We start from the raw sequence: 20,228 nt of genomic DNA, 5'->3' as shown, positions 1-20,228 counted from the left end.
TGAGCCCCTACTAGCTGTCATGATGTCACACATAGAGTACACTTGCCAAAGCATTGCTAAGGCTCAAAGGTGGGATAAAAACCTTCACTAACACGACACCAACAAGACACCAGAGGAGGAAGCTTTAAATGCTGTTGGAAATGGAGGACAGGTGTCTTGGAGATGAAAGGATCTTAGTTTGGGAGGTACCAAGTGAATGGCTGAGTTACTTTGCTGTACAGGGGAGGAGAAAGCAGTCAAAGCAGTGGGATCTTAATCAAACTGGGGAGCTGATTTTTTTCAGAAGTGCTGAGCAGCCACATCTCCAACTGACATCATGGGGAACTGCAGTTGTTCATTTTTAACCTGTCAAAGTGAAGCCCTCGGCCTTTTGAGCAATGCCCATCGCTAAAAAGGCTGCCAACTTCCAAAGAGAAAAATACTAGCCGGGAGCAAGAAAATGCTGTTTGAATTATTTTCTACTTTCAAAGTGCACGGTAGAACTTTTCCCTACGCAGTTAAAAGCACCGGCTTTTGAAGTCTGGGGTATTTCTGCGGTAGGTTTAAAGTACAATTATCAGCTGTGCTGGTGAATGAGCTGGCTGGCTACCCTAGGACTCAGCCCTGCAGTTCTTTCCCAGACAAATCTCTTTAACAACTTCCACGGGAGTTTTAGTTGAGTAAACATGACAGGTACCCAATACTCAGCTTACTGCATACTGCACCTGGCAGACCCTATCTGTAGAGCACAGTAAATGCCTCAATAACTTTTCTGTAAATAACAACAACCACCAAAAATTAGCTTTGGCTGGTTGCTCACCCCTTTTCTTTCCATGAATAATCAAAGCTGGACATTTATGTCCAGGAAAGTTAATGGAACCAGTCACATTTAAGCAAATATTGGCGAATATTTCTGGAAAGTGAATATTGAACACACATACCTCAGTTCATGCTGCAAAAACCTGATTCTGAATGGTATACTTGGGGGCAGAAACAATGCAATGCAACCTTTGCATCCAATCAAAACTAACCAATATATTTTGAATTTCAAATGTCAAATGCTGGTAACAACCTGCATGTGGTGGCACTACAGACTAAGAATTACTTGAAGACTAATTACTTGCCAGATTATTTCAAATAGTGACTAGATCTGTGAAAGCTGCAGTCTTCTCACAGACAAATTGTGGCCAGAAAAAGAGATGGAAGAATTAAAGAAATTCTTTGCTTTGACTTATAGGCGGATGGAAATGAATGCAGTTTCTAATAATGGGTGCTGTTTCTGCCTGGAGTTACCAACCTTGAGACCCTTTTCTGGCAAATTGGTATCTACAACCAAGTGGTAGAGAATAGCCAGGTGTCACTCATGGGCACTTAAAATGGAGTTTGGCCATGGGAGAGGAAAAAAAATGCATCCTGCTCTGGGGAAATTCACTCCTATCCTGAGGCCAGAGCAAGGTCTGTGCAGCTCTTCAAGGCCTAAAACAGCACTTAAGTGGGCCCTAAGTGGTGCATAGGCCTCAGGCTGGTCCTCTGCACAGGGGTGAATGTTGCTCTACATGAAGTTTCAGAGTGGGGCTCAGAGCCAGCCAGGGCACAGCTTTCTTGTCAATATTTTGGTTTAAATTAATTCCCCATCTTCTGGTAGGGCTTTAAATTCCCTCATAATCAATGGTTTGTGGTGATAATACCTGTAACATGCATTACTACATTTATTTGTAGCTATAGCACTGCTAACTGGATAACTGTACCATCACCGCAAGAATAGAACCAAATCTACAGCCATTAGTGGAATTATTTGCATCCACTAAAGAGGCAGGCAGAGTGGGTGGTACCTAGCAGGGATCAGGTCCTGCAGGAAGCAGCAGGAGGTCGATGGAGTTACAGGGGGCAGGAAGAGAGCCACTGCAGAGAGGGGAAGTGCAATCTGGGCCCCCCTCCTTATGTGAGTGCTGAAATGACTTGCAGCTGCTGTTTGTTACTTGGGGTGGGTACATGAATTAGTGCCTCCATTATGAGGGGGCTGCAGGGGGTAATGGGCATCTTCCCCCCACTCGGACAGTGCGGATCCTGAAGCTTCTTCCCCAAACCCTAGTGGGGAGCCCATTCTCTGCATTCAACCCTTCCAACTTCTCCACTGCCAGTGCTGGCCAGAACCGCTCCTGCCAGCCTGGTGATGCCATTGCAGATGCTGCTGGCTGGGTGGGCCCTACTGTTTCCTAGGGGAATGTGTACTCAGATAATTTCAGATATGTCATGGGCCAAAGCCTCAGCTGATGTAAATCACCAAACACAGATTTATAATGAAAGTGGCTTTGCCCACTTAACTGAAGCAGATCGTTACACGTGTGGTTGTAGGTATCTCTGCACAATAGTATACCATACACAATACCGGGCTGATTGTTTCAAAGCTGCCTGGGAGATTTGGATGTTAATTTCAATGGCAGTTGTGCATTTAAATCCCTAAGGTGGCTTTGGATCTATCAATGCTAATATTATGTATGAATATAAAGAGAGAAGGAATGATGTGGTGGTGTTGTATAAAGCTTTTAGCAGTATGAGTTGGGAACTGATGCATCACTCATGAGTGGTGAAGGCCCAGGTCTGTTATGCAAGTCATTCTTTATGTGAAAAATGAATCTAGGAATGAATGCAAGAGTAGGAAATTTTTTTTCCTGGGCCTACTTTCCAAATACCTCCCACCTGTACAGCCAGGCGCCTTACTCTCTGTGAGATCAACTCTACTGGGTTCTGAGGGAGCCATAAAAATAACCTAAAATGGCTTTTCTGTTCCTAAAATTGTCACAGTTTTAAAAACTCGCATTTTGTGCCCTTTTGGGGCTGGAATCAAGTGCTGGGTCCCATGGTTATGGTGGGCACCTCCCTCTTTCCAATGGTATAAAAAAAATCACCTTTTTGGTCATGATAACAGACTTTAAAAATTATATTATTTGTATGTATAGCAAAGTTGTCACTGATCCAGTGTTGAATCTTGCCCGTCCTGGACCTGGGGTAATTTTGAGGCAGAAAGGAGGAAACATTTCTCTGGCAGGTTAACTTTTTTAAATGGCAGCCATTTACAGCTGTTGGAATGTTGGAATCTGGCCTGGGGGAGCTACTGTGTGGGCAGAGGGTAGACAAAGTGGTCAAAGATGCATGATAAATGTATTTAGCAACTGGATATCACCACAGCATATGTGGCAGTTGCATGAGCATGCATACACACTGTAGTGCCTTGCCAATTCATATGAATGACTGGGCAATCCATTGTGAGGTGTTCATTTTTGCTAATTAGTGCAATTTTGCAATTCCTATGAAAGCCCAGGGATGTCTTTCCATTGCCTTTAATGGGATTTTGTTAGGCATTAAGTGAACAAATAGTTAAAAGACAAGCAAGGCTACTGCATTACTCAGCAGTACAACTTGGACAACTTTAGTTTTAATTATTTCTGAGAATACTTCATAATCAACTTGCACAAAGTCAATATTTGGTAAAAAGACTGTGGTCTTAGTGAGCTGCAACTTTGATCTAGAATCTGCTATTAAACCTTTGCTGAGGGAGGGAGGGGTGAGTGTCATTTTCTGTGTGAACTATAAAGCATACTGATTAGTGAAGTGTGGGTTAGCAAGGTCCTTCTGTACATTCGTTATGATGTTTTTCTCAAGTGTTAATAAAAGAAAAGGCAACAAAGCTGGTAACGGTTTTTGAGGACCTGACATTTGAAAGGAGAATAAATATGTATAGCCTGAGGGGAAAAAAGAGATTGAAATGAGACATCACAGTCTACAAATATCTACAAGGAGTCAGCAATATCAGTGAGGAGGGAAAAGGGGAAGATTGGTGTAGGGAGGGCTAAGCAGGAGCAAGGGCATGAAGATGAGTAAAGAAAACCTTTAGGACCAAAAAATCTACTGTGCCTTGCATCCTATGGACTTCAGAGGGGGTAGCATTGTGCTTAAATCTGCTCAGAGATGGCTCTTTAGATTTTACAGAAGAAGGCATTATTCTTCTGTTGCAGTGCGAATGCTTGAGGTATGGAAAACAGTGTCTGAGGGTATCTGCAGAGGCTCCATCTCAGGAGATTTTCAAAGGCAGGCTGGATAAAGCAACCCTGGTGAATATTCAGTAGGGAAAATCCTGCTGATTGCAGAGGGCAGCACATGCTGAGGTGCCAGGGTTTTTATTATCTATGGTTCTATGATTATTGGTAGTAAAGGACACTTTAATAACAAAGCTGTTAACAGCTTTATTTATGCCAAAGCTGCTTTCCAAGAAGGGGAAATCCATCACGTCGACGCTGAATGCAAACACAAGGCTCAAAGCTCAATCTTTCCTTTTGGATTTTCCTTTCTTTTTCACAGAGCCCACGGTGTTCTTCTTAGTGAAGGATTCCACAGAAACAAAGCAATACCAAGAGCAGGAACACCTTAATATAGTAATGCAGCCACTTTCTGGGAACTGTTTTCTTGGCCACTGTGGGGAGGGGAGGATGTGTCACATGACATTGGCCTGCAGAGATGCCATGAGTGACACACTGTGCCATCTCTGGCAAAGAGGAGGTTGCTAAACTGGTTTCCTTTACCCCAGGACACATCATGCCTGTGACACAACATAGCCCCCAGAACCCTGGGAACAAGAATTCATGCCCAAACCATTGTCTCCTGGGGATGAAAAATTCTCTGCCACCGGATTCACTAGATCTGTTTAATAATATAGATGTAGAGAAAGAAAAGTACATGCAACCAATTCTTCATTCTGTTTGATGGTTACAGATTTACTGTTGGTCACACTTGGGTCACTACACTGACTCTTCCATAGTCAGATTATTTGGTGCACATATGATAAACTACAGTTTGCTATGCTACTTTATAGAAAGCTGTGTTAACCCTTTGAGTTAAAGGGATATATGAAACTGTGCCAATTTATGGATGGCACCTGGAAATTGGAAGTGTTAAGAGGGGCAGGATGGGGAGTTTAGCATGAAGGTTCTAGTTAACCCTCATCCTCCCACCTGTCTCTGAATGCTTAACTAGTAGTTAAGCATTTAGGGACAGGTGGGAGGGTGAGGAACTTTCAGTAGGTCTGAGAAGGTGCTCCATGGTTCTGGGCATGTAAAAAGGTGGGGTGCACTTTGCAGATGTTCTGAGCATTAAGATCTTCCATTGTTTTTTAGTTTTTAGAAGTGTGTGAGATCTGGCATGGGTGAGGGGATTTTGGTTAGGCAGACATGAACAGTCTAGACCTGCAGAAAGCACTTGTTATCTCAAATCATAGACCACTTTCCCAAAGCCTATTTGTGCTCTGCGGTGGTATGTCAAATGTCTGAAACTTGATACACGCTGTTCCCGGCAGCCTGAAGAGAGGATGTGTTCCCTTCCCTGGTACAACATACAAGGATGCTGTCAGTGACTATCTGTCCTGAAAGTAAGAAAATGACAGCAAAGACCAGCACCAGCATTGTGCACCCAGTTAGTTCTGCCAATATGCCACTCCTGGGCTGAATCTGTGCATTGAGCCAAACTGTGCAGTGGGTTTGAGATTCGCACAAATAGGACCTAAGATAAGCCAAGTCCTTCAAATTTATTTTTAATCATAATGTTTGTATAAGGCACCAAGCAGCTCCTTATCGCAATGTTTTCAATACAGTGCAAAGTCCTTCAGTCAGATTAATCAGGCAGATCTTGATGTGACCCTCTTATCTAAACAATCAGATTTTCCTAAAAGGTGGGCAGAGGATAGGCAAGCAGGGTGAGATTTACTGAGGGAGGGAGGCAGCTAAGAATGAAGAGAGGCTGCTAGGAGCTGAACCAGTGGGGACTGAGGCAACATCGATGCTATGGTGATGCAACATCCTACTGTTGTGAGGCAACAAAAAGGCACTTAGGTACTTGGTGATGAGTGCCCTAGAATTGCCTGAAGATATGTAAAATAAGCAAACAAATTTGTCCTTCGGGATAAAGAGCGAGAAGTAGCAGCCCTCCTGAGTCTGATTTCTCAGAGGACATGAATGCGCTCAACTGCAGGCCACTCAGAAGTCCATTGACAGCGAATCACATCTCCTGGCCTGTACTTGTCCTGTGCTTCCAGGCCAGCCTAGGCTAGACATCCTGCAGGGACGCTACACTCAGTAAAACCAACTCTGAGTAAAACCTTTGCATTGGCTTATATTTTCCTGATATTACGTGTTTTGTTTACAATCAATAGGCCACTAAAAGCCATATAATCAAGGGTTACATTACCTCCAAAATGAAAGCAGAGAGCACAAATGCTGTGATGGCTGTGCTGTGGTATCACAACACCCATTCTACAGTCCTGCAGTCTGAGCATGCAGAGTGCTACCAACTCATTTGTGGTAGAAGGCAAAGCTGTGCTCTAGCACCTTCCAGCTGGCTCTAAGCCTTCCCTAAAAGTCTCAAAAGGCTAAATCAAACACATTTCCATGTGTGCTTAAGGCCAAAAATACTCAGAGGCACCAATACATTTCCACTGCACTGGAAGGCCAGGCAGCAGAGTTCACACACAGAGTCCTCCTCCATCTCAATGCGCTGTGGAGCAGACATCTGGGGCAATCCTGGACAACATGGTGGAAGACAGGAGACATGTGTGTGTGCATGGTCATGCACAAAACCCCAAAGCCGGGGAATCAGCACACAGATTGAACAGTGGGGTGCTGGGTAGCACTATAGCAGGCGGAATGCATTGGGGAGTGGCTGTGGATGCACGCTGAGGCTGCAGTCACCCCTGTGCTGGTTGTAACACTGCTCCTGAAGTGGCACTAATTCATAGATCCATTAGTGAGAGATTCACTGTCCCCAGACCTCTCTTGGCCCAGCCTCGCCACCCCTTTGCTGCCCTTAGTGCAGTAGTGGCTCATGGCACCGCTGAGGAGCTGGGTTCCACAGCATAAGCCTCTAAATCTTGCTTTGTGCCAATCCAGCAGACCACGGTGCTGGTTCTGCAGTGTATGGAGCCCCTTGCATTCAAGAGAAGGAACTCGGATTTGGTTCAGAGGGAACTCACAAAGCCCAAACCCATGTTGGAAGGGAGAAGCAGATGGGTCCATTATCCACTGATTGCTAGCCTGGAGCTTGCTACCCAGCTCTGGGCTCCCTACATCACACAGTGATGAAGGGGTTTCCTTTCCCCACTCCTGCATTTCAGCACATTTTTCTCAGAAAAAAAGCCTACAGGTTTTCATTTTTCAAGGTTTGGCCTAAAGTGACTTCAGAACAACACAGCATCATTTTAGATCCTTGGCTGCTTCAAGAGGGAATTATGTCAACATACAGAAGAGTTTGGGGTTGTAGTTATACAGTCTCATTGCATAAGATAAGAAGGCAGCCCACTCTGCCCTCAGCAACAACCTAAAAATAGAGCAGACGTAAGAGGCATTGTCTAGCCTGAGATTTAAAAGGGTGATGTTAGCACATGATAGCTAACATCACACCTGAAATCCTAGTCTAGACAAGGCTAGAGCCTCTTTCCGTGACAGTGCTGGTCAGGGTTCTTAGCTACAGTTTAAAAAGCCCATCATGAAATCGTTAGCTCTTCCTTTGGTCTAGTCCCTGTGGACTGGCAAAAGAGAGCTCGGTTTAGCATCCCAGCCAAAGGATGGAACCTCTAGTAATGCACTTACCTCCCTTTTATACTGTCCACCTGCCAGCTGCCCTCTGTGGGAGGTGAGACCACAATCTTCTATCCCAGAGGCAAAAGGGAAGCCACACCGACACTTACAGTGATAGCCATAAATTGATGTTAAAAGCACGCAAGTAATAGGATCAGAATGTAAAGGCAAACCTTTGACAGCTTGTTTTCAAGTGCTTTAGCAGCAGGATTAGAGGATTGCGGGCTCTTAGCTGTGAGTTTTGCAGATGTTTGGGAGTGGGAGGCTAAAGCTATAGCATGTGAAAAGTTGATCAGTTTTGACTTTCTCCTGCAGTAAGATTACTTTTCTCACAACAAAGTGGTTCTTCCAAACATGTTCAAAGGACTGTATGGGCCTGAGCCTAGCACATTGTTTACATAGCTCATGGTTATGATGAGCAGCTGTCTTGGTTATTCTGAGTCTCAGGTTATAAACAGTGCTTCAAAGCTACACAAACTCTTACTGCTTAAAATACAAGCATCACAACAACCTACCCTACCCTGCACTATAGTTTAGCAATATGTGAGAATCCTGCTTAATAATTAAACCAAAACTAGGGCAAGCCAAGGAGTTTGAAGGCAGAGCCAAGCCAAGGTATTACCACATTAGTCAAACCATGAACCAAGCCATTTATAGCTGACGATGCCTTCTAGGAAGGGGATGCTACATAAAGTGACAATAAGGCTACTGTGTCTAGAGACAGGAAGAAATGGCAGAACGTTGACACTGGGACAGTGGTTCGTGGAGCCATAACCAGCTGTGATCTGTCCCTGCTATTCAATACATTGCAGTGATGCCCCATTTACATCCCCTCCCCTGCCCCAAGAAATCATTGGTCTAGCTAGCTAATACACAAACTGTGCAAGCCTTGCTGGCTTTGCTTTAGTTTCAGATGAGCCCTTGCACAGGATGCCTCTGTCTGGTACGACACACAACAGTCTGCAAAGTCTTTGACCCAATGGTGCACAAACAGCAATGGATTTGTAGACGAGTCATGCAACATCATACATGCTGCCTTGTGGCAAATCAATGTCATGATTTCGTCTAAGAATACATAAAACATAAATGGAGTAAACAATAAAAAAAAGAACAAAAAAGACAGGAAACACTATGCTATGCCGGGAATCCAGACCTGACTCAGTGGGGAGACATCAGACCTGTGCCTTTCAGAGTGATGTTCAGACACCTTACCGTGGTTAGGCAAAATGGCCCACAGAGACATCAGAGGACAAAAGTGAGAGAGACTGTGTTTGCAGGTAAGCGTGCATGTGCATGCATGAGAGTGAGTGAGCGAGCAGGATTCAATTTTCCAGGCTGCTCATTTTATTTGTGCATTTCAGGAAGCAGGACAGTAAAAGTAATGGTCTGTTTCTGGCTGCTTTCAGGAGCTAAATAATTGCACGCAAAAACCACTGCCCACACCTCAGTATCATAGAACCAAATCCTGAAGTCCTGATCAAGGCAAAGATCCCATTTAAGTTACTGGGACTTTTACCAGACTAAGAGCTAATGAAGAATTTAAGCATATGGCCCGTACGACGCTAGCTGATCAGACAATTTGAGTTTAGTTTCAGACAATAGCCATGAGCGCTGTGTTGGAGTCCTACTACCCCAGCTTCACTGAAAGCAAACTGACAAATGAAGAAGTGTAGAGAGGACTAAAACATTTCTAGCTACCCTTGCAGCAACTTTTTTGTAGTCTGGAGTGGAAGCGTATTTTGTCTCCATTGTCCATTGACAGTATCTTGTGGTATTTGACTGCAGCACCTTAGCAGCCTGATATTATTTAACTGCATCATTCTACTACGGCTTCATCTTGATATTACTCACTGCAGCACCTTATTACTGTGGCATGCAGTGGTATCATAGTGCTGAACTACCCTGCTCCTAATATAGCACAGTTTCCTGGCACACACTATTAGTGTATTATCCGCAAACTAATTTACTGCAGCATCCCAATGGTGCCTTATTGATGCATTATCCTAATACTACCTTACTTCAGTGTCCTGTGTTGCCTTACTGCTACATTTATCCCGGTATTATTAGACACTGGAATGCTGTGACATCTTATGGTTGCATTGTCCAGATACCACTTTACTGCAGGATTCTGTGGTACCTTATATACTGAGAGTACTTTGCTGCACTAGCCTTGGGTAGTTGATTATTACCGTAGTCTAACTTTTGGCTGTACTGTCTTGTGGAACCTTCTTACTGCCTTGTTCTGATACTACTCTACTGCAATATCCAGTAGCACCTGTGTTATCCAAAGACATCTTCACAGTCATATTTCACGGGAAGCTTTATAAACAGCTTCCATGCTACTGAGATTTTAGAAGCCCTCCACCTTGCTAATTGGCATAAGGCCTGTCCCTGAAACAACATCATTTAGCGCATGCATGGGGGTGGAAAGCTGCTTTCCTAATTCATCTTCAGACTGGTGAGGTAGTTGGAACACGCAACACACTGTAACGTAGCAGGATTGCTGCTGCGAGAGCCAATGGGATCCTGTTGAGCAGACAAAAGTAGCATCACGTGGTATGAATAAAGGCATTAAAAAACAATTCAAGAATGCAGTTGGTATAGCAGTAGTTGCATATAAACACTATCATGCTGAAAGAAAGTGAGACAAATGTGGAGGAGTTTATGTGTGTCCTCAGAAGGACTTGGCTGCTGTCATGCTTCTTGTTTTTACAGAAATTGAGTCAGAAAACCAAGTAAGAGCAAAGCTCTCTGAACTCCAGAGAAAATGCAGCTCTGGCTGCTCCTTTAGTCATTGCTGAGCAGATTAGATTGCGTGCATGTGCACTTAACTAGGAAATTGTTCAACATCCAGACCCCCTTGGGTGTACACACACACTCTCTCTCTTTCTCTCTCTCTCTGTAAAACTTCCCTCTATGCTCAGAATACTATTTACACTGCACAGCCACAAACAGAGTATTCACTAACTTTTGCCCTTTCTGACACAGATGCCTACAGAAAAGGAGGAGGGGGAGGAAAGAAGGAACAGGAAGCCTCTTTCCCCTCTCCCAGGACACCTGCACAGGTCCAAGGTATAGCCTAACACCAGTGCTCCTTGCTGGGAGTATGGCCAGGTTTCCCTCATCCCTGTACACCTGCCAGCATGCTGTAGCACCAGCGGGTAAGGAGCACTAAACAGCACATTCCCCACCAGCACCGTGAAGCATTCTGCTTGCATGTGTCCCTTGCAGACAGAATAGCTCAGAGCACCTTTGCTCAGCTGCTCCAGCTTCACACTCTCCGAGAACCCAGCATTCCAGAGTGGAGCAAAGGCTTGGTTTGGTGCTAGAAATTCAGCATGAATAAGTGTTCATACCTGCATGAAAGCAGCTACAGTCCTCCCCTAACACTGAGTGCACACAGCCCACCTGCCTGCCCTCATGGAATACACCCGTATGCTTTATGTTTCATATACACATCCTACCTGTGACCACTGTATGCAGCCTGACTTGGTATTTCATAAGAAACTCTCCTTATTAGTGAAGATGGCAGGGCTGGGATACCAGGATGTGCAGCAGCATTCATGCAGCAGTAAGATAGTCTGGGGTGAAAGCAGGAATTGTCTTATAAAACTCCAGTGACATCTGCCACTGATGGGTTTTATATAGAAAAAAAAAATCTTTGGGAGGCCAGCAAGCAATCACATTCTCAAATTCTTGGGGATGCTGCAGGTACGAGTGCATGTGGATAGCTAACTGGGCCTGTTGCGCAGAAGGCCCCATTATTACCAGAGGCTGGGTGGATAAAGGAGGACAGAAAATCTGGTCCAGTGGGGATGGACAAAGCAAGATTCTGAGGTGACCAAATGTCACCTGACATCATGAGACCATCTGAACACGTATGTGCGCATGCACTGATGTAGCAGTTCTACAGTCCTGGCACTCAGGTGTGGTTTTGGTCTACAAAAGGGAAGAGTTTAATCTGAGGCTCTAGGTTAACATACTATTTATGACAATAAAGCAAAAGATAACAAATATCACCCCTCAAAGCTCGACTGTGTATTTATACAGGCAAAGGGCCTGATCCTGCACTCACTTAGGCAAAACTTCCATTGATGTATCCTGAAACACAACACGAGTTCCTGGAAGCAAGGAAGTGCCCTTGTGGGGCATTTCATTTCCGTGGGGAGTGAGAAGAAGAAGAGGTCCTTTTTTTCTCACAGAAATTGAGTTATCCTAAATTTGTATATACATAGAGCTTAGATACTAGTGCATATGTAACTCACACACCTTCTGGGTATGGTGTTCTAGTGTTACCGAGGCCACTTAGAGATTAATGAGTCTGCTTTACAGCTTTAGCTAACAGACAGGTGGCTTTTAGCTCATACGGTAGATACGGGTTCAATCCTGCCCACTATCAACCGGGGTGTGTCGGAATTACACATATATTGTGGATAGTTACATGGATAAATACATAGCTAGTTCTGCCTGAGTAGGAATGCAGGATTGGACCCTATATCAGAAGTTTCTACCACCTGCACCAAAAGACATCTTAGCGTGTGAGTGAAGAAAGGCAATAGACAGGTACTTATTCTGAACCACTTGCTAGTTCATGAACTTAAAACTATCATCACTCATTAGGCAGTTTTTGTGACACTAACAAACTGAGCCACATTTGGTAAAGATTGGGGTTTTTTGGAAGGTTTTGTATATGTACAATATGCTGCAGGTGACTACAGGTCATTTTCCACTTCTGCAGCTACTATACCTGGGTTTTATTATTAGCCAAATGAATTACTTTACTTCAGTTCTTTTCTCATCCTTCCCCCTCCCAAGACACATTCTCAGCCCTTACAGAGACTACTGAGAACAGTGTTGGGAAGCCTCTGGGTCATTTTTCCAGGTGTACTCCCGGGCCGATGTCACACAGAGTTTCAGCTAATCCTAATTTTTCTAATGTTATTAGAAATGGCACATCCCAGAGGAATGGCATAGCTGAGAATTAAAGAAAGGACCTGGCAGTGCCCATTACTATTCAAAAAGTGTTCTCTGGTGTCAAAATCCCTGACCCACTCACAACATGCTTCTGCTCCACCCTTGTGTAGCCTTAACCGGGAACCCTCTCCTCTCTGAATTTTCCCCTCAGTTGTAAATCCTGAGTGACCAACTGAGGTCAACTGAATTAGGTTACCTGCATAAATGTGCAGATTTTTGGCGCTCTCTGTTTGGAGTGGCTAGAAGTTTTTCCAAAGTGGTTCAGGTCATGCTATTTTCAATTAAATTGAAAAAAAAATGATAAGTACGTAAAAAAAAAATCTTAAAATAAACAGGAAAGCAAATACAATATAAAACATATCACTATGTGTGTATATATTATACATCTAAAACATTGCCTGGTAATCATGGGGCAGATGCTGATCACGCTAATGTACATGCAGAGTAACTCTGCTGAAGGCAGAGGATTTACACACAGATCAGCATCTGACTGTATAGGCTAGATCCTCAGCTAGTGTAAATCATTAAAGCTCCACTGACTTCAGCTGAGGATCTGGCCATGTATCTTTGGACATGCTACATGCCCTTGGAAGGACAGCAAGTGAAGAGCTAAAAAGTGCTTTTTCAACCATTGGTTTAAAAGAGGAGAGGAACAAAAAAAAATATACAGTCAATGAAATTGCTTCCGTCCACAGCAGACGTGAATTAGGCATTTTTTGAGCAGGAGAAGCAGCTTCTGGTAGATATTTTATTGGACCTGGATGGTCACCAGAAAGAGAGCAAGTGGCCGTGATGGTGGTGGCATTTACCAGGGAGAGAAGAGATGAAGGGTAAATACTGATCTTGCTCAGCTCTTCTTTCTCTAGGCTATGGTTGGGACTGATTCCTTTCCTCATAAGCTACTAAGCCCTCTGCCTTGTTGACCTTTCATATACAATGAAGTGTGCTCCTTTGAAACCAAGTAGGAACCAAAGTACCTTTATAGAACTCAGTGTCATTACAAAGCTGTACAAGTAAGAAAGTATTGATGTAAACTATGAAAAGAGGAACCTCTGGTGAGCTGATCTCTCCAGCTTGTGCTCCTTTGTCTCCCCTTGCTCTCATTCGCACTTTCTTTCACAGTGACCCATTCTCCCCAAAATGAAACTTCCTCCATGGAGGTGGAGTGCAGCTGTCCTTCAGGGATATCAGCAACTGCTTGTCCAGCTGAGGCTGTCAGGAGGATTGCATCAGGCCTGTGAGGCGCTTGCCTGCCAGAGACTTTCCCTAGAGAAACAAACAAACAGAAGACGAAAGCCAAGCTGTGAGTAAAGCTGCTGCACAGTAAAATAGACCAGCCTGCTCAATCAGCTGGGCTGTGACTGAGCATGAAGGGCAGGAGACTGAAATAGTTGAACAGGTGCAGATGCAGCTGAGTGCAGGGGATAAGTGCTTGCCACTTAAGGGTGGTGACGGGAGCATGTGGTTTCCTACCCATGCCAATGCTTACACAGGGGCAGTAAATTCACGTAACAGAACTCTTGGTATTTCAATCCCTCTGTGCCTCAGGTACCTGATCTTGCAATGGAATAATGAACACAGGTCATACTTACAGAATGGGGGGGCTCTATCCTGGGACAAAGTGACTCAGAAAAGGATTTGGAGGTCCTGGTGGATACTTAGCTGAACATGAGCTCCCAGTGTGATGCCGTGGTCAAAAGAGCTAATGTGATCCTGAGACACATAAACAGGGGGCTCCTGAGAAGGGGTACCGAGGTTATTTTACTTCTGCATTAAGCACTGTATTAGACTGGTGCTGGCATATTTGTCCAGTTCTGGTTCCCCTCAATTCAAGAAAGAGGCTGATAAATTGGAGAGGGCTCAGAGAAGAACCATGGGAATTATTAAAGGATTAGAAAACATGCCTTATAGTGACAGATTCAAAGAGCTCAATCTGTTTAGCTTAACAGAGAGAAGATTAAGGGGTGGATTGATTATAGTCTATAAGTATCTACAGGAGGAACAAATATTTAAGAATGGGCTCTTCAGTCTAGCAGAGACAAGTACAACACTATCCAATGGCTGGAAGCTGAAGACAGACAAATTCAGACTGGAAATAAAATGTACATTTTTGACAATGAGGGTGAATAACCATTGGCACAACTTACCAAGCGATGTGGTGGGTTCTCCATCACTGGCAATTTTAAAATCAAGATTGGATGTTTTTTCTACAAACTCTGCTCTAGGGCGTATTATGGGGAAGTTCTCTGGCCTGTGCTATATGGGAGGTCAGACTAGATGATCACAGTGGTCTCTTCTGGCCTTGGCATCTATGAAATGAGGTTCAGCTGAATGTTCAGCAAGACGGGTATCAGCTCAGACACTGAAGTCTGCCCGCTGGCATTAGCTCAGGGGGTTACACTGTAATCTCTTAGTATCAAGAGAAGGTGAGTGATGGTATGAGAATTAGCCAATGTAAAGCTCATTTCTAGCTCTCTTACTCATACCGAAGAGTATTTATCCATGGGAGCAGACCTATTGAAACCAATAGGGCTAGTCACAAGAGTAAGTGCTGCTCAGTGGAAGTAAAGGTTGCAGAACTGAGCCTATGAGTACTCTGACAGCTTCCTCTCAGAGTGTACTGGGCTGTACTCAGGACATGAGCCACCTGGGCACGTGGCTCAAACTCATATCACACAACCCTGGATACTGATTATCAGTCCAACAGAAATAAATTTAGGACAAACATATTTTAGAGATGTTTTAATCCCTCCCCTCCCTTCTACCAACCCCCTTTCTCCACACCTCAGTCATCTCACACCATGTCTACTGCAAACTCCACCTCTCTGGCTTCCCTGCTTGCTCTCCTCCAGGCCATTCAAAACACTAAAGTAATTTTGCTCTCCAGGGCCCCAATATGCACAACTGATGTTCGCAGGAACTTTGCCATTGATTTCAATAAGTATACGATTAAGACTCAGATACCCATGTCACTACCAGATTAGAATCCCTTCATTGGATTCCCCTTGCACCATATGATCCCAGCCCCTGGTCAGTGCATATCAGCCGTACCTTCTTTCTTATGCATCTTCAGAGATGTGCTTGTTAAAGGGACATCACCAACTTTACAGCTAGTCAGGTTTTAAAAATAGGTTACATGTAATTTCAGGTAAGTTCAGCAGCTGCAAAGTCTCCCTGGTCATTTTTTCTTGTGTGACAATAATACTCTCCTATTATTAAAAAAATATTGAAACAAGCTTACAAGGAATAGCAGAGCTCTGCCACCTCTAACAGGTCTTATACAGAGCTTATTTTATGTTACTATATTTAGCCAAAATATCCAATTTTTTTGAAAAGTCTTGTTTATTGCTGTTTCAAAGATCCACACAAAGAGCAAAGGGAAACAAATGACAGTGAAATTGACTACATATAAAATACAGTTAAATTCATAAAGTAAAAAACTGAATAATAAAGAAAAAAATTTTCTCTGTGATCTCTTCCCATTATCGTGTTGTAACAATAGTAGGTTAAAAAAATTGTAGATGGAGGTTTGATTTTACGCAGAGATGTGGCTCTTTAACTATATATTAACTATGCCCACAGGTGGAGTACAATTTACCACCCATCCATATGTTGGCAGATTTTTGTTAAAAAATGTACTGCACATGAACAAGCTTCATAACTTGCAAAGCTTCATAATTTGGCCCAATCTTGACCCCAGTCTCCACTTCTGGTAGCAAGTAAAAAGAGGGGAATTGCTGGCTGCGGATGTCCGGGGGATGGGGAAGAGCTGACAGGCAGTCAGCGAATAGTGTCACAGCTTCTCTGCTGGAAGAGGGGCATCCAGTCCCCCATCCCCATGTTTAACAGTTCAGCTTGGGGTGAGGGGGGGTCCAGCTTCGGGTGAGGGGGAGGGTCCCACCCTCAATGCTGATTTTAATGTTTGCATGTTTAAACTGTTCCCAGGGCCAGGCTGCTGAGGGAATGGGTCAGCTGACAGCAGAGTAAGGGCAGAAGGGTTGCATGGTCTCATGGAGAGCAGAGAATGAGTCTGAAAATGGTGATTGGGGCCCCATCCCCACAGCTGTTAAAGCAGCAGAAGGGGTAACTGAGAGGTGAAATGTTGGTGACGAGAGAGGGTGACCAGAGCAAGTGTAAAAAATTGGGATAGGGGTTGGGGGTAATAGGAGCCTATATAAGAAAAAGCCCCCCAAATTGGGACTGTCCCTGTAAAATCAGGACATCTGGTCACTGTAGTGACCAGCTAGCAAGGGTTAGGCCTTTGAATCAGGACAGGGATTGTTGCCAAGAAGCTGTTCCTTCCTCTGCCACAGGCTCTCACCATCTGCTCTTGCTCTTCCTAGGCAAAGGCAGGACACTCATCTCTGCACTCCTTTGCAGCCATCTGCAGTCTTTTGGTAAAGGTTATTGGCCTGGTAGCTAGGAGATCTATATTCCCAGCTCTGCTACAGACTTCCTGTGTGTGAACTTGGACATTTCACTTAATCTCTCTGCACTTTAGAGTTCTGAAAGGATAAATTTGTCAATAAACTGGTCGGGATTGAGATAGTATGGCGCTGAGGCTCAGATAAAGAGATACAAGGTGTTTTATAAAACACTAAAAGAATTTATGCCCATTTTGCAAAATATGAAATTTCAAAAGATATTGCCAAATCAATGGTCACATATAAATTCGGTGTGAAGCTAGAATGGGGAAGGGGCTCACAGGATTACCTAGACAATTTGATTCTGGCAATGGGTAGAGAAGGGCCTCTAGGTGAAAATTTTAACTCTGAAACCAAAGAGCTCCAGTGTTCGGGTGGATTTAGGTGCAGGGTTGTGGTTCAGCCCACTACAGAGATAGGTCCCAGGCACAAAGCTTGGATCTGGATCTGACCATCCACAAAGCTGCAAGGGTTTGATTTAGCCTTTTCTCTTTATACAGGTCTTTCTTTTCCTTTTACATTTTGAAAACTAAATTTTGTGAGGAAAAACGACGCAAATTTCCTCTGGTTAATACAAATAACAGGGGAGTAAAATTCACAGATAAAAATATTGGGCCACATGCTTAGCAGGGGTAAATCAAGGTAACTCCATTGACTTCGGTGGAGCAATGCCGACTCACACCAGCTGAGAATCTGACTCACTGTATTTATGTTTCCTTTGTAATCCCTTCATTGCTTTATATTCCCAAAGTCCTCCATGGAAAGACATAAATCCACAAAATGTTGCTGAGTGTGGTGCTTTGCATGTGGAGTTAGCTGAGAGAGCTGAAATAAAAGACATAGTGCCGTACAGTTCCTTAGTGGCTACTCACCTGGTCATCCTCGGGAGAGCGAGTTAGTCCTGCATTTTGACACAACATTCCTTCCAAACCCAGCTTTCTCTGGTTGGCCATAAGCCACATGCCACAGTTTTTCAAAAAGTGCCTCAACGTTTGTTAGCACCATCACTTTCGCATGCAAATGACAGAATGTCTGTACCCGGAACAGAAGGCGGTAGTGGCGCCTCAGGAAAGGCAGGGTGGGCTCTGTCCTCCCTGATTTAATAGAGATGCAATATCATAGTGACGGAGTAGTGTGTCCCATTAAGTGCAGTGATGCCTAGGGAGCAGCACTCCTCTATCACATGGCGTGGCCCTTTAAAATTTTGAAAGGTCTGATATATATAAGGATCTAGGCGATATTGACAGAGAGGAAATGGTCACAATACCATTTTTCTCCAGTCCTGATGCTGTAGACCGCAACCTTACACAGGCTCTTCAGCATGGTTTGGTGCTGCTCTGCTACCCTGGCTAGCTGCCGATCCCACTGTTTTTGTTATATTGTCCAGATTTGCCAGAGGACTGCCAGGATCTGTTTGGATGACTCTGCTTCCTCCAGCAACTGGCATGAGAATGCCAGAGATCACATCTATGCCCCAATACATCAGCTTGGGAGAGGAGACCTTCTTCCAGCATTTCTGCTCCATTCTCCAACTGCAATTATTCACAGTCATCCAGGATTGGAGCGGGTCCCAGCTCCCCTTGCTACTACCACCAAGTGGACATGGGGAGCTGCCCTCAAGTATGCTCCCTTCTGGCCCTGCAGCAGCACTCAGGCTCTTTCAATCAATTACCCAGATCAGATTAGTTCAAAACATAGATCCCTTTCATTGGGTGTGGCTTATTACTTGTGTCTGCAGAGTGTAACTCACTTAGTTGCTTAAGTTAACACCCACTCTGGCACCATATAAGAGTCATGATAGATTTTTTGCTCCAGTTCGGGAAGACCCAGCCCTCCTCCCAGAGTTGGGTTGTACGTCAGTCAGTCACTCACTCTTAAGACAGGAGTCCTCAATGCTCTTCCTTGGAGCTGAGTTATGATTTCAACCATCTGTAGGGCCTTAGGTAGCTTCTCTTGCAGCTGACCCCTTCCCCCAGCTGGTCCCCAGGATCACAAGAGTCAGCAGGTCAGTCCTCTTCGGCTGCAAGGGTGGAGACAGCATATAATCTCGTCCCCTTCCTTAATGCTCATCCCAACTGCCTGAGAACAGGGGGGCTTTGCTTTGCCCATTCTGCAAAGCTCCTGGTTCTGGGCCCATAAACAAACAGTGATGGGATTTCCTCTCAAGCACCACTTATTCCCAGGTGCAGTTCCTCTCTACACTGTCTCATAAGTCCTTGCATATATTGAAGTTGCAGCTAGCAAGGGATGTGAAGGGTAACAAGAAGGGTTTCCTCAGGTATGTTAACAAGAAGAAGAAGGATAGAGAGAGAGTGTGGGACTCTTACTGAATGGGGGAGGCAACCTAGTGACAGATGATGTGGACAAAACTGAAGTACTCAATACTTTTTTTGTCTTCTATGATGAGATAACTGATTCTGTGGATATGGGGAAAGCAGTGGACATGATCTATCTTGACTTTAGCAAAGCTTTTGATATGGTCTCCCATAGTATTCTTGCCAACAAGTTAAAGAAGTATGGATTGGATGAATGGACTGTAAGGTGGATAGAAAGCTGGCTAGATCGTTGGGCTCAACGGGTAGTGATCAATGGCTCGATGTCTAGTTGGCAGACGGTAGCAAGTGGAGTGCCCCAGGGGTCAGTCCTGGGGCTGGTTTTGTTCAACATCTTCATTAATGATCTGGAGGATGGCGTGGACTGAGCCCTCAGCAAGTTTGCAGATGACACTAAGCTGAAGGGAGAAGTAGATATACTGGAGGGTAGGGATAGGGTCCAGAGTCACCTAGACAAATTAGAGGATTGGGCCAAAAGAACTCTGATGAGGTTCAATAAGGACAAGTGCAGAGTCCTGCACTTCAGACAGAAGAATCCCATGCACCGCTACAGGCTGGAGACTGACTGGCTAAGCGACAGTTCTGCAGAAAAGGATTTGGGGATTACAGTGGACAAGAAGCTGAATATGAGTCAACAGGGTGACCTTGTTGACAAAAAGTCTAACTGCATATTGGGCTGCATTAGTAGGAGCACTGCCAGCAGATCGAGGGAAGTGATTATTCCCCTCTATTTGGCACTGGTGTTTTGGGCCCATCCAGTTTTGGGCCCCGTACTACAGAAAGGATGTGGAAAATTGGAGAGAGTCCAGCAGAGAGCAACAGAAATTATTAGGGGGCTGGGGCACATGATTTATGAGGAGAAGCTGAGGGAACTGGGCTTATTTAGTCTGCAGAAG

The 20,228-nt window shown here is 44.4% G+C and overlaps 1 protein-coding gene and 1 long non-coding RNA gene across 2 annotated transcripts in view; one reads left to right on the top strand and one right to left on the bottom strand.

The window, feature by feature from the left end:
* Nucleotides 1-20,228, top strand: part of LOC142046771 (uncharacterized) — a 66,558-nt gene that overhangs the window by 15,459 nt on the left and 30,871 nt on the right. The gene's annotated exons all lie outside the window — the stretch shown is intronic.
* The window catches only part of RGS6 (regulator of G protein signaling 6), a 500,599-nt gene continuing 493,581 nt past the window's right edge, over nt 13,211-20,228 (bottom strand). Inside the window, 1 exon segment of the mRNA XM_032768378.2 lies at nt 13,211-13,841. Coding sequence (XP_032624269.1) covers nt 13,791-13,841 — 51 coding nt within the window. The 3' untranslated portion in view covers nt 13,211-13,790.

This window comes from Chelonoidis abingdonii, chromosome 4 (assembly GCF_003597395.2).
Source record: "Chelonoidis abingdonii isolate Lonesome George chromosome 4, CheloAbing_2.0, whole genome shotgun sequence".
NCBI lineage: Eukaryota > Metazoa > Chordata > Testudines > Testudinidae > Chelonoidis > Chelonoidis abingdonii.
The sequence above is the reverse complement of the archived record's forward strand: the minus strand, read 5'-3'. Positions and strand labels throughout refer to the sequence as shown.